The sequence below is a fragment of the Protomyctophum bolini genome (assembly GCF_963924005.1).
Source record: "Protomyctophum bolini genome assembly, chromosome: 9".
NCBI lineage: Eukaryota > Metazoa > Chordata > Actinopteri > Myctophiformes > Myctophidae > Protomyctophum > Protomyctophum bolini.
Window position 1 is genome coordinate 43,299,654 of NC_137870.1, and position 13,139 is coordinate 43,312,792.

The 13,139-nt window shown below is 45.9% G+C and overlaps 1 protein-coding gene across 1 annotated transcript; it reads right to left on the minus strand.

Moving 5' to 3' along the window:
• On the minus strand, positions 1 to 13,139 carry slc35f2l (info solute carrier family 35 member F2, like; the record flags this gene model as incomplete). Its single annotated transcript, XM_080772987.1, has 9 exons — positions 1 to 326; positions 1,501 to 1,585; positions 2,834 to 2,988; positions 4,117 to 4,169; positions 5,320 to 5,476; positions 6,430 to 6,589; positions 8,869 to 8,996; positions 10,064 to 10,239; positions 13,024 to 13,139. 9 exons carry the CDS (start codon positions 13,137 to 13,139, stop codon positions 1 to 3), a joined length of 1,356 nt encoding a protein of 451 aa, XP_080629113.1.

A 13,139-nucleotide genomic window follows, 5' to 3' on the forward strand; every position in this document is an offset into this window, starting at 1 on the left:
TCACATTCTAGTTCCGCGTCCCGCTGCTAAACAACGCAGCATCCTGTCTTCGTCGTCCTCTGAAAGCCCACATCCGCTCGTCCACTCATGCTCGCCATCATCTCTCCGTCTGTGCATCCGTCCATCACGGTCTCCATCCCTCCGTCTCTCCTGCGTCCGTCCGTTCTCTTCTAGGACGTCCCTCTCCACCTCCCTGGAGGGCGTGATCTGCACCATGGTTTCCCCCTGGTGGTCGGTGGCGGCGTCAGCGGCATCAGAGGGGGCGTGGTGGCACGGAGCATCCCCGACAGCAGAGGAGGGGTCGGAGGTCATGACGGTGGCGTCGTCTGTGGTGTCAAACGCAAAGGTTATATTATTCTTAAAAAAATATTTTTTATCCCACGATTTTGTAACCCATTTTTCACCCCTGTGTCAATCATCTAATGTGATCCTGGGCTCTACACACCCTCCGCCAACCTAGTCCCCATATATGGGGGACAAAGGGAGAGCGACGGACTTGAACTCATGCTTGTCCAAGTTGCTCCTTTACACCTGACAGGGGGGAGTTTCCCTGGTTGGCACGTGGAAGGAACACGTTATTCCAACCACTTCCTTTCCCCTCCATCAGGTGCCCCGGCTGGCCAGGGGGAGGCAGTTTAGTGACCAGGATTACTGCATGTTTTTTGTGAGGCTACCTACCCTAGGGGGACACGGGGAGAACATGTGAGGGTACCTACCCTAGGGGGACACGGGGAGAACATGCAAACTCCACACAGAAAGGCCCTTTCACCAACCCCGCCTTCGGGTATGGGCACTGATGACGCGGAGGAGGAAACACGCCGCCAGCGCCCACAGTGTCCCGAGCGGGAATCGAACCCAGGACCTTCTAGCTGTGAGGCGACAGCACTACCAACTGTGCCACTGTGCCCCATAGCATTGTTGTAGACATAGCTCTCTATAGTTTATATGCATAGTTTCATTATATAGATATTCCACTGTTCGGTTCTTAGCTTACGTATAATTATTGAGGACTATTTTTTATGTATTACCATGTTTTGTACAGTAAGCGGTGTCTCGCTAAATGCCTAAATTGTAAATTGTATTATAGTTAACTAAAGCGAGTGTTTACAAAACTAACTAAAACATTTAAACTGAAATGATAAACAAAATAGCCTTAGTTTTTGTTTTTGTCAATGTATTTATAAGCTTAATCTGTAACTGAACTTTTTAAAATGCTATCTTTTCTTGGCTTTTTATTACACAATACTTACCCTAGCTGTCCCTTTCAGTCCTGCACCTGACTTATTCGTCAGATTGAACAGGGCCAAAAAAAACCCCAACTAAAACTAACACTAAAACTAATAAAAAAAACTAAACTAAAACTATAAGCATTGTCACAAAAATGAAAAAATAAATAAATAGGTATAGCAACCCCACTCTAAAAACTAACTGAATTACATTTTTAGTCGAAACTAACTAAAACTATAAACTCTATTGAAAAATCCCAAACTATTGTATAACCTTGGTCAGAGGGAGTGGGCGTGACGTGGAAGGCCACGAAGCCAATCAGGATGGCCGCCAGTGATACCAGGTAGAGCACCGAGAACTGAGGACACAAGAAGAGGATGCAGCGTTTTGATATTGACAGAACATTATTAACTCATTTAGACCTGTGTGGTGGCAAAAAAATGCATGTAGCCTACTAGTAGATGATACTTAACTCTCTAATTACCACCTGTTCTTCACTGACAAACTCATTAGAGACTGCCGACTCATGTGAACCTATTTCAAACTGTGCGAGTTAACTATAGAATGGAGTCCATTTAAGGAATGACCATCTCTTGTTACTCCTGAAACTCTGTACACTGCTGAAAGTATTAAATATGTGTGGGGAGTGCTGAGGGAAGCTCTGGAGAGAGACACTATAGTCTCTCTCTGGTGTGATGATGAACATATAATACAATAAAATAATGGAGTTCGAATCCTGATGGTTGAGTCCTGCTTCTTCCTGATGTTGTTTAACTTACTAATAGTAATATAAAAAATCACACCTGTGTGAACCAAGTGGTGCAATTCCCCCCCCCCCCCCCCCTCTCTCTCTCTCTCTCTCTCTCTCTCTCTCATTAGAGACACAGCACTACCCCTCTCTCTGTTTCTGGCGCCCCCTTCTGGTATAAATAAGTAACATACTCAGGCTCATGGACACAGGTACACACACAGGTACACGGACAAAGCTGGATGTAGAAGTGGTTGCACCACTTAAAAACTCCCACTGCACCTGACAACAGATTCTACAAAATGAAGTCAGTTTTCTGAAAAACCCAACATCAGTGAATCTCAAACTATTTCATGTCAAGGACCCCAACAATTATATGTAACTGGCCGCCGACCCCTATCGGAAAATATGTTGTTCCAGGGTGTGTGTGTGTGTGTGTGTGTGTGTGTGTGTGTGTGTGTGTGTGCAATCTACACAAAGTAACCTGTAACTAAAGTTTTCAAATAATTGTAGTGGAAGTTGGAAAAACTAATGTACTTAATTATGTACTTTAACCCATTCCGGGCGGGAACCCGTTTCGGTGTTAGCATTACGTTATGCTTTAAAGCTATTTAAAAATAGCAAATCTACAAGCTCATAGCGCGCCACCGAGTGGCGCGCTACGAGCTTGTAGGTCTGCTTTTTTGACTGTTTTAACTGTCAGGATTTAAGACATTTTTTTAGAATCTGATCTCAGGTCAAAATGCATTAAAGAACCACCATTCATCTGTGCGTTAGAATCTGATCTCAGATGGGTCAGAATGGGTTCGGATTATGGTGACGATGACGATGATGATGATGATGACGACGACAACATACCTTGTACTGGAAGAGGAAGATGCCACAGAAGAGGCTGAACAGGTCAGCGGTCAGCAGGGACAGGTTGACCGACGTAGCGCTGGTCATCTTCACCACTACAGGCATGCAGCTGTAGAGAGTGTACATACACCCCGCGAAGCCGGCGAATAACACGCCTATAGAGATTATTATAAACTATGTTACACTAGAGGCATGCAGCTGTAGAGAGTGTACATACACACCGCAAAGCCGGCGAATAACACACCTAGAGAGAGAGAGATGCAATTATAAACTATATTACACTACAGGCATGCAGCTGTACAGAGTGTACATACACACCGCAAAGCCGGCGAATAACACGCCTAGAGAGATGCAATTATTATAAACTATATTACACTACAGGCATGCAGCTGTACAGAGTGTACATACACACCGCAAAGCCGGCGAATAACACGCCTAGAGAGATGCAATTATTATAAACTATATTACACTACAGGCATGCAGCTGTAGAGAGTGTACATACACACCGCAAAGCTAGCGAATAACACGCCTAGAGAGATACAATTATAAACTATATTATACTACACTACAGGCATGCAGCTGTACAGAGTGTACATACACACCGCAAAGCCGGCGAATAACACGCCTATAGAGAGAGAGATGCAATTATAAACTATATTACACTACAGGCATGCAGCTGTAGAGAGTGTACATACACACCGCAAAGCCGGCGAATAACACGCCTAGAGAGAGATGCAATTATAAACTATATTACACTGCAGGCATGCAGCTGTATAGAGTGTACAACTGTACATAGTATACACACCGCAAAGCCGGCGAATAACACGCCTAGAGAGAGAGATGCAATTATAAACTATATTACACTGCAGGCATGCAGCTGTATAGAGTGTACTGTCTGTATATTAGGAGAAATGTATGTGCGCGACTATAAAGACGAAACAGAAGTGGGGAGGAGGAGGCTCCACTTCCTCTTCATATTTTACTCATGATAGAACTTCCATTGCTCCAGACTAGAGTATATACCGTATGATGGAAGCATTTGGAAATTGCGAGAGGCAACAGTCTGGCAACGCTAGACTATGGGGTGTTAGGGATACTGACCAACTTGCCAGCTCCAGAGAATATAAGGTGTTCGGGATACTGACCAACTTGCCAGCTCCAGAGAATATTGGGTGTTCGGGATACTGACCAACTTGCCAGCTCCAGAGAATATTGGGTGTTAGGGATACCATTACTGACCAACTTGCCAGCTCCAGAAAATATAGGGTGTTCGGGATACTGACCAACTTGCCAGCTCCAGATGATGTTTGCCACTTCTTCACGCTCCAGGATCACCCTGTAGAGAGAAACACATTAACACCAGTTGTTCCAACAAACAAACAAAAAACCCAGGGGTCCTTGAGGGAGTTCCAGGGGGTCCAGCTAAATGATAATAAGGCAATAAAGCAAGATAAATCATGATTCTGAATCCATTCCAAGCATTCGTTTTGCACAAAAAACACTCATTGGGCTAAACAATGCCACATACTCAGCCACTTGCCCAAATGTGCTGACCTGTCCTGCACCCTCGAAACTTTAGACAGCACTGCGCCCTCATAGTCGGCCCTGCCTCACACACTTACATCTGCGCGGTGCTGATGAGGGTTCCAAACAGAACTCTACAACACTACACACACTTACATCTGCGTACAACACTACACAGTACACACTTACATCTGCATACAACACTACACAGTACACACTTACATCTGCGTACAACACTACACACTTACATCTGCGTACAACACTACACAGTACACACTTACATCTGCGTACAACACTACACAGTACACACTTACATCTGCGTACAACACTACACCGTACACACTTACATCTGCGTACAACACTACACAGTACACACTTACATCTGCGTACAACACTACACCGTACACACTTACATCTGCGTACAACACTACACCGTACACACTTACATCTGCGTACAACACTACACCGTACACACTTACATCTGCTGAAGTGCTGATGAGGGTTCCGAACAGAACTCTCTACAACACTACACAGTACACACTTACATCTGCGCGGTGCTGATGAGGGTTCCAAACAGAACTCTCTACAACACTACACACTACATACTTACATCTGTGTACAACACTACACAGTACACACTTACATCTGCGTACAACACTACACAGTACACACTTACATCTGCTGATGAGGGTTCCGAACAGAACTCTATACAACACTACACAGTACACACTTACATCTGTGCGGTGCTGATGAGGGTTCCAAACAGAACTCTATACAACACTACACAGTACACACTTACATCTGCACGGTGCTGATGAGGGTTCCAAACAGAACTCTCTCTACAACACTACACAGTACACACTTACATCTACAACACTACACAGTACACACTTACATCTGCACGGTGCTGATGAGGGTTCCAAACAGAACTCTATACAACACTACACAGTATACACACTTACATCTGCACGGTGCTGATGAGGGTCCCAAACAGCCCCACCATGCCCAGGAACTCCACGCGGCTCAGGTTCTTGACGGTGTATTCCTGACAGACGTTGGACACGGCGTACAGCGTGGCGCTGAGCAGCACCAGGCCGTCACCCAACAGGATGTTAGACGCTATATATACACACACAAGAAGAGATATTGTAGATTGTAGATAAAACTTTTATTAAAATAATTATCACAAAGAAAGGAATAGTCTATATAGTCTATACTTATACAGAGATCACAAACAAAACACAAACTAACCCCCCCCCCCCCCCCCCTGCACAAATACACAAATGAATGAATCAATGCATTCATTAATTATATTTGATTAATGAATCAATCAATAAATCAATCAATTAATATGTATATTGATTAATTCATTACCGGTATACAAAATTGAATAATTTTCCATGAGATGTAAAAACTCCAGAATAATTGGTTTGTTTATACCTTTGTCAGTCGCAAGCTGATGGTAGCTATAGCCCAATATTGTATTTGAATTTAATTCAAATTTAATTTCAATTCCGTAAATTGAGGCCCAATGCATTACAATGGCGGCAGTGGTGCGGTCCTCCCTCCGCTCTGTTGTTGTGAGATCGCCACTTTGGCATGTATTTTCGAACACTATACGACGTAAGCGTTAACAGTAAACTTTACACCGTTCTAAAGGGGATTGTCATGACAAGCAACGATCAGTCGACGCAGTGGCTCTTCAAAGGTTAGTGTATATAGACTCGGCATGAGGAAAACGATTGTTTAATCACCGCAGGGAAACTGTTGAAATGTAGACATTTAGAAATAGATAAATAGATAGATAGATAAACACAAAAGTAAACAAAGCATAAACAAACATTATCTTATCTCTGTACATACATGGCTATAGAACGCCAGTGGCTCCACAGCTTAGATGATAGTCTGACTAGCTCTTAGCTCTGTCAGATAGGAAGAGACTTAGACAGACAGACAGGCAGACAGACAGGCAGACAGACAGACAGACAGACAGGCAGACAGACAGGCAGACAGACAGGCAGACAGACAGACAGACAGACAGACAGACAGGACAGACAGACAGACAGTCTTACTGGATCCCACGTCTCGGTCAGACAGGATGTCGGCCCCCACCATGGCCCCCACGCCCAGCAGACACACGCACACCGCCACGCAGTGCATCACCGTGTACCGCGTCTTTAAGAACCACCAGGACAACGCCATCAGCATGGGCACCACGAAACAGTCCAGCAGCTGCAAAGTATTATACAAACGTTACTGTTATACACACAAACTGTCAGTACTATAAACTCATTGTCCGCGGTGCTCATCTTTGTGTTCCATGTTCTCCTGTTCCTGGAAATCCCTCGTTCTCATTTTCTATAAGGTTTCATGCCATTTTCTGGACTTGTGTTTTGGCCTATAGTGCTTTGTTTTAGTTTTGGACTTTGTTTTGCCTTTTGGATTTTGAGTTTTTTTGTAAATGTAAATTGTAATGTTTGGCCTTTTTGCCTTCTGCTTGAAATAAACCATTTTTGAAACTACTTTGCTTGTAGCTCCGCATTTTGGGTTCAGTCACTCTGGTATCGTGACAGTTTGTGTGTTGCAATGAGTCCAGTATTTATAGGCAGCAGGATAATGGCAAAGGGTTCACAGGTGTGTAATGGGAAGCACTGCAGGGCTGATGAGAGTTGGGGACAGGTGTGCAGTGTGAGGGAATGGAATGGAGTGGGTTGTACATTATTTACCGCTGTAATCCAGTAATATTGTTTATCCTTTGTGCATGTCGTTTTATTATTATATATTATGCTGTTGTGTTTGTGTAACGTCTTGTTCTAATCTAGAACGTCCCCCTATAATCGTCTGAAGGGGATAAGAGACGGTTCCACGCCAGACCTTGCTTGTGAAGTGAACCATGCAGTGAACTTGAACGTGACCGTTTGTGTGGAAGTGAGAGACTTGATAAGAGTTGCCAGTGAGGAGAGCTGTTCACAGAGAGAGAGAGAGAGAGAGAGAGAGAGAGAGACACACACACACACACACACACACACACACACACACACACACACACACCAACAGTCCTACAGTCATTCATTGGCTTAAGAGGGTACAGATGGAACCCAAACGGTACTTCCATTTGGTTAAGGATGACCATGGATGTTACATGGATGAATGAAGAAGTGTACTGGTACCTGCACGCTGGTCAGAGAGGTGTATACTGGTACCTGCACGCTGGTCAGATAGGTGTACTGGTACCTGCACGCTGGTCAGAGAGGTGTATACTGGTACCTGCACGCTGGTCAGAGAGGTGTATACTGGTACCTGCACGCTGGTCAGAGAGGTGTATACTGGTACCTGCACGCTGGTCAGAGAGGTGTATACTGGTACCTGCACGCTGGTCAGAGAGGTGTATACTGGTACCTGCACGCTGGTCAGAGAGGTGTATACTGGTACCTGCACGCTGGTCAGATAGGTGTACTGGTACCTGCACGCTGGTCAGAGAGGTGTATACTGGTACCTGCACGCTGGTCAGAGAGGTGTATACTGGTACCTGCACGCTGGTCAGAGAGGTGTATACTGGTACCTGCACGCTGGTCAGAGAGGTGTATACTGGTACCTGCACGCTGGTCAGATAGGTGTACTGGTACCTGCACGCTGGTCAGAGAGGTGTATACTGGTACCTGCACGCTGGTCAGATAGGTGTATACTGGTACCTGCACGCTGGTCAGAGAGGTGTATACTGGTACCTGCACGCTGGTCAGAGAGGTGTATACTGGTACCTGCACGCTGGTCAGAGAGGTGTATACTGGTACCTGCACGCTGGTCAGATAGGTGTACTGGTACCTGCACGCTGGTCAGAGAGGTGTATACTGGTACCTGCACGCTGGTCAGAGAGGTGTATACTGGTACCTGCACGCTGGTCAGAGAGGTGTATACTGGTACCTGCACGCTGGTCAGAGAGGTGTATACTGGTACCTGCACGCTGGTCAGAGAGGTGTATACTGGTACCTGCACGCTGGTCAGATAGGTGTACTGGTACCTGCACGCTGGTCAGAGAGGTGTATACTGGTACCTGCACGCTGGTCAGATAGGTGTATACTGGTACCTGCACGCTGGTCAGAGAGGTGTATACTGGTACCTGCACGCTGGTCAGAGAGGTGTATACTGGTACCTGCACGCTGGTCAGAGAGGTGTATACTGGTACCTGCACGCTGGTCAGATAGGTGTACTGGTACCTGCACGCTGGTCAGAGAGGTGTATACTGGTACCTGCACGCTGGTCAGAGAGGTGTATACTGGTACCTGCACGCTGGTCAGAGAGGTGTATACTGGTACCTGCACGCTGGTCAGAGAGGTGTATACTGGTACCTGCACGCTGGTCAGAGAGGTGTATACTGGTACCTGCACGCTGGTCAGAGAGGTGTATACTGGTACCTGCACGCTGGTCAGAGAGGTGTATACTGGTACCTGCACGCTGGTCAGAGAGGTGTATACTGGTACCTGCACGCTGGTCAGAGAGGTGTATACTGGTACCTGCACGCTGGTCAGAGAGGTGTACTGGTAGGCCTTGACTACAGTGTAGTTGGCCTGCACGTCCACCAGTCCAAGCAGCAGGTACTTCCAGCCTCTGTGCTTTAGAACCTGTAAGATATGGCCATCCCCTGTGCATGGTTTAAAGGGTCACACACTGAGTATTCACACACGTAGCAACACAATTAACTCACTACACACAAAACAATGTCTCACACCTAGAAGATGTCTGTCGGTGTGAAGCGCCCCTATAACTTTGATCAGAGGTGTCGGAAGCAAACTTTTATACTGTAGGTTGGCACAGAGCCATCCAATAGAAGAGTTGCGACGTTGAGGGGGCAGAAACCGAGTGCTCGAGCGCGAGACATTAATTGCTGGAGTTTGAAATACATTGTTTTCAACGAGGGCGGCGCAAATACTGTAAGAGCTGATTGATCCATGGGACGTCCGTCTTAGTGGGCAGAATTTATGTTGGTTGAAAACAGGTGATATTCTGGCCCAGGTCTGACTATATAGTCTTGGTTTGACTTGATCTAGCTCCAACTGAGACGTTCATAGAAAATCACACCCGTGTGAACTGAGTGGTGCAAATACCCCCCCCCCTCTCTCTCTCATTAGCAGGTAACTGCAGCACTCTCTCTCTGTTTCTGGCACAACAGCGCACGACAGCGCCCCTACTGGTACTCATTTTCGTGCTCATTAACGTCACAGACACACATAAGTAGGCGGACACGGACATTGCTGGTTGTAGGAGTGGTTGCACCACTCAAAAAACAACATTAAGCAGATAGGCCTGAATCATAGCCATGTTGACAACGTTTGTATAATAAACCAACCCGTCAAGATTTGAGCAAGTTATGACTATTTTTGTTTGAGCTGCCTGCATAGAACATACTGTATACTGTAGCGCCCTCAGCAAGATGGCCGCCGGGTGAACTATACGTCAGAGACTCCGCCTTGAGCCATCTGGCCTTCCAATTAAGGCTCATACATAGTCTGGATTCTCGGTGGTTAGGTAACCACCGAACTACAACATGACATCACGAGCCGCGGTGAAGAGCAAACCACCGCCGCCACCGCTCCAGCCCTTCTCTCTGTTTTTTACTCACCACCGCTCAACGTTATTTCGCGGTGGTCGCGTTGGTCAGCTCACCACCGAAAATCCAGACTATATGAATATAGGCCTTTCTATACATACCTGTGGTGAACAGCAGCATGGTGGTGTAGGTGGCACACAGCAGGGCGTAGTTGAGCACGCTCTGCGCCATGGGCGCGTTGACGTGGAACTCGCTGGCCAGGTACTGAGAGCTGACGGCCGTGCCACAGATCAACGCCGCCAGGCCCTGACCCAGCAGCAACGTCCGCACCAGCTGCCTGAAGAAAAGAAACACAGCGCACACAGTGTTAGTTTTAGTCCATTCTGAACGGGGAGCCCCTTTTGGTGTTTTAAAAATGGAGTGCCACATTTTTTTTTTCTTTTTCCAGTTTTTCATGTGTCTATGAGGTGACTTCATTAGACACCCTGGAGTTGTTTTTATGTGCAATGGTGTATTAACTTTGTATTTAGGGTTTCTTCCTGGAGGCTGAACCCTTGACAGTCAAACGGGCCAATGAAGTAAACAGTAATATAGTGACACCACACTATCAGCCCCTCCCCTAACCCCTCCCCCTTTATCATACAACTAAAGCCATCACCACCCACCAGGCAAACCAGGCATAGTTAAGGAACTGGTGGGGGTGCCCACATAAAAGCATGATTTTAACAAATACTGTACACTTTTTGGAAAAAGTTCCCCCTTATATTGTAATAATACCCGATGATCATATTTTAGGGTGGGAAAAAATGGTGGCACTCGATCTTTAAGCATTATGTTAAACTTGACTATTGAAAAATAGCAGATCTACAAGCTCATAAGGATGATATGAGTGCATGGATGACTATTTCGAGGTCGTGTGTGGAAAGAAACTGGTTTTAGGCAGTTTGCTATAGGGTAAAACACGTGGTTGCTAACTTGTTACATGGTGTAATAGGAAGTTGATAGGGTATATAAAAGGCAGTTGACAGGGTCTAATGGGTGGATGCTGAGGTCAAACTGGTGATTGCTATATGGTAAAACCTGTGGTTGCGATGGTAAACCAGTGGTCATATACAGTGGACACTGGGCAGGGGCACTGTCTGTCCAGAGGCCGGGCAGATCGAGGCCTTTTGAGCGCGAGTGTCGAATTTGAAGTCGGCAGGGCGAACAGTACTCGAGTTACGTGGATTACAAGACGAACAGACATACAGAAGTACAGAGACTTGGTGGATTTATAGTTATAGAAGATAGATTGAGATGTCTGTTGAGAGATGTCTTTACCTGTCCACTTCTATCCACATTTATTTTGTTACGCCTGATGCCATATGAATGATGGGCACAAAGGGGGCAAGCCCATATATGGGCATACGTTGATGACATCATCAATCTCCATATATGGGGCATAAAAGGGACAAGGACTGACAGATATCAGAGATCCAGTTGTCCAGACGAGCCACAGAACCATGCAGAGCCTTAGAGATATAGACAGAGTTACGCAAACTGCGTTCACTTCATGGGGCTTCGGTCCAATGGCGGCTCTTCTACTGTACATAAACTTCTATTGAGCATGGGTACAACCAACTGGGACAAGTCCTGGACCGGAAGTATAGGCATAGAAATGCATTGGACTCAGGGCAACAGCCCCAGCTTTAATGATCTTAAATCCCTTTATTTTAGATTGTTCTGTAGTAATAGTAAAACATAAACATTACAGAGACTGTACAATACTGTACATATTAGTGGCCCAAACCTCTAGTTTGAGACACGTCCACAATCCGTTGCCATTTCAGAGAGAATAATGTTCGCCGATAAGGACGTCCATATATGGAGTCCAGGCCAATATACTATCACAAAATATTTATCACATCAGAGTACTCCAATTGTACAGCATTGGAACGACTTGACCCCCCTGCCACCCACCCTGCTAATAGCTGTAGTCATTTGCCTGAGTTCCCTTTTATGCACATTTATGGAGATGTCTGTATCTGTCTGTCTGTGTCCCTTTATGCCCATACATGGAGATGTCTGTGTCTGTCTGTGTCCCTTTATGCCCATACATGGAGATGTCTGTGTCTGTCTGTGTCCCTTTATGCCCATACATGGAGTTCTGTGTCAGACACGCCCACATAGTCCAGGCCAGTCTATGACGCCAGTACTATGAGGTCATATGCGCAAGTTCAGATGCAAGGGTTCAATAACTGAGCACTTCACTCTAAGAGAATTCAATGGACTACTGAGAGAAGGGACCAGACCAATGATCCAGGGCCTGTGTACAAATACAAGTCACTACACACTCTAAGGAAGGACACTTTCACACAGCCTGTGAGTCCTACGCAAAGGCACCAGATGACGTTCCTCCCAAGAGTATAATTATGCAAGCTTTACCAGAAGTAATAGAAATCATAACCAGACTATAGTTATTGTCACACTTTATTATTATTTTTCTGGAGTAACCTACCTAACTTCCGCTGTGACTGGCCGAGCTTTGCATAACGTTTGTAGTAGCTATATTGGCCAAACTATTCAAACTATTCAAGTGTGACATTTTCAAATTACTTTTCAAGAGAGTCAAGATAGTCAAGTGGGAGGGGCCTATGTAAGCGACTGCGGCAACCACACTTTGCAATCTTTCAAAATTGCGACTTCTCTAGTTCATACTGTTACCCAATGATGTTATCTAATAAACTTGAAGGTAGCCATGGTTACTCAATATGTCCGAGTGCTATGAGAGTCATATAATGTACCCCTGTTGATAGTCAGAATACCCCAAGACTAATTCTGACATCATGGACTCCATATTTGGGCATGGCTGACCTGGAACTCCATATTTGGTCACGGCTGACTCACCGTGACATCATGCGAGATCATATTTAAGCTCGAGCCTTTTCACTCATACATTCATAACGCAGATCGCGCTCCACGAAACAGGCTGCCAGATATCTTCCCGGTTCCAGCAGACCGTCCGTCTTCTGTTCCATTACAGTCCATGATGAACAGCGGCAGCTTTGCCGATGAAGAACCCCCGCTGCGGATCGGACCGTTGCCCCGTCGGCTGGAATGCTGTCGGAAAAAAAAAGGCCGCCTCCCAGAACCACCAGCCCTGGAAGGAGCGAGGTCGGCATCGTCCCAGACAGAGTCGTTGGCCTTCTGTTCGGGGTGCCCGTACGCCAGCGCCTTCACCTTCCTCTGTGAGCACAT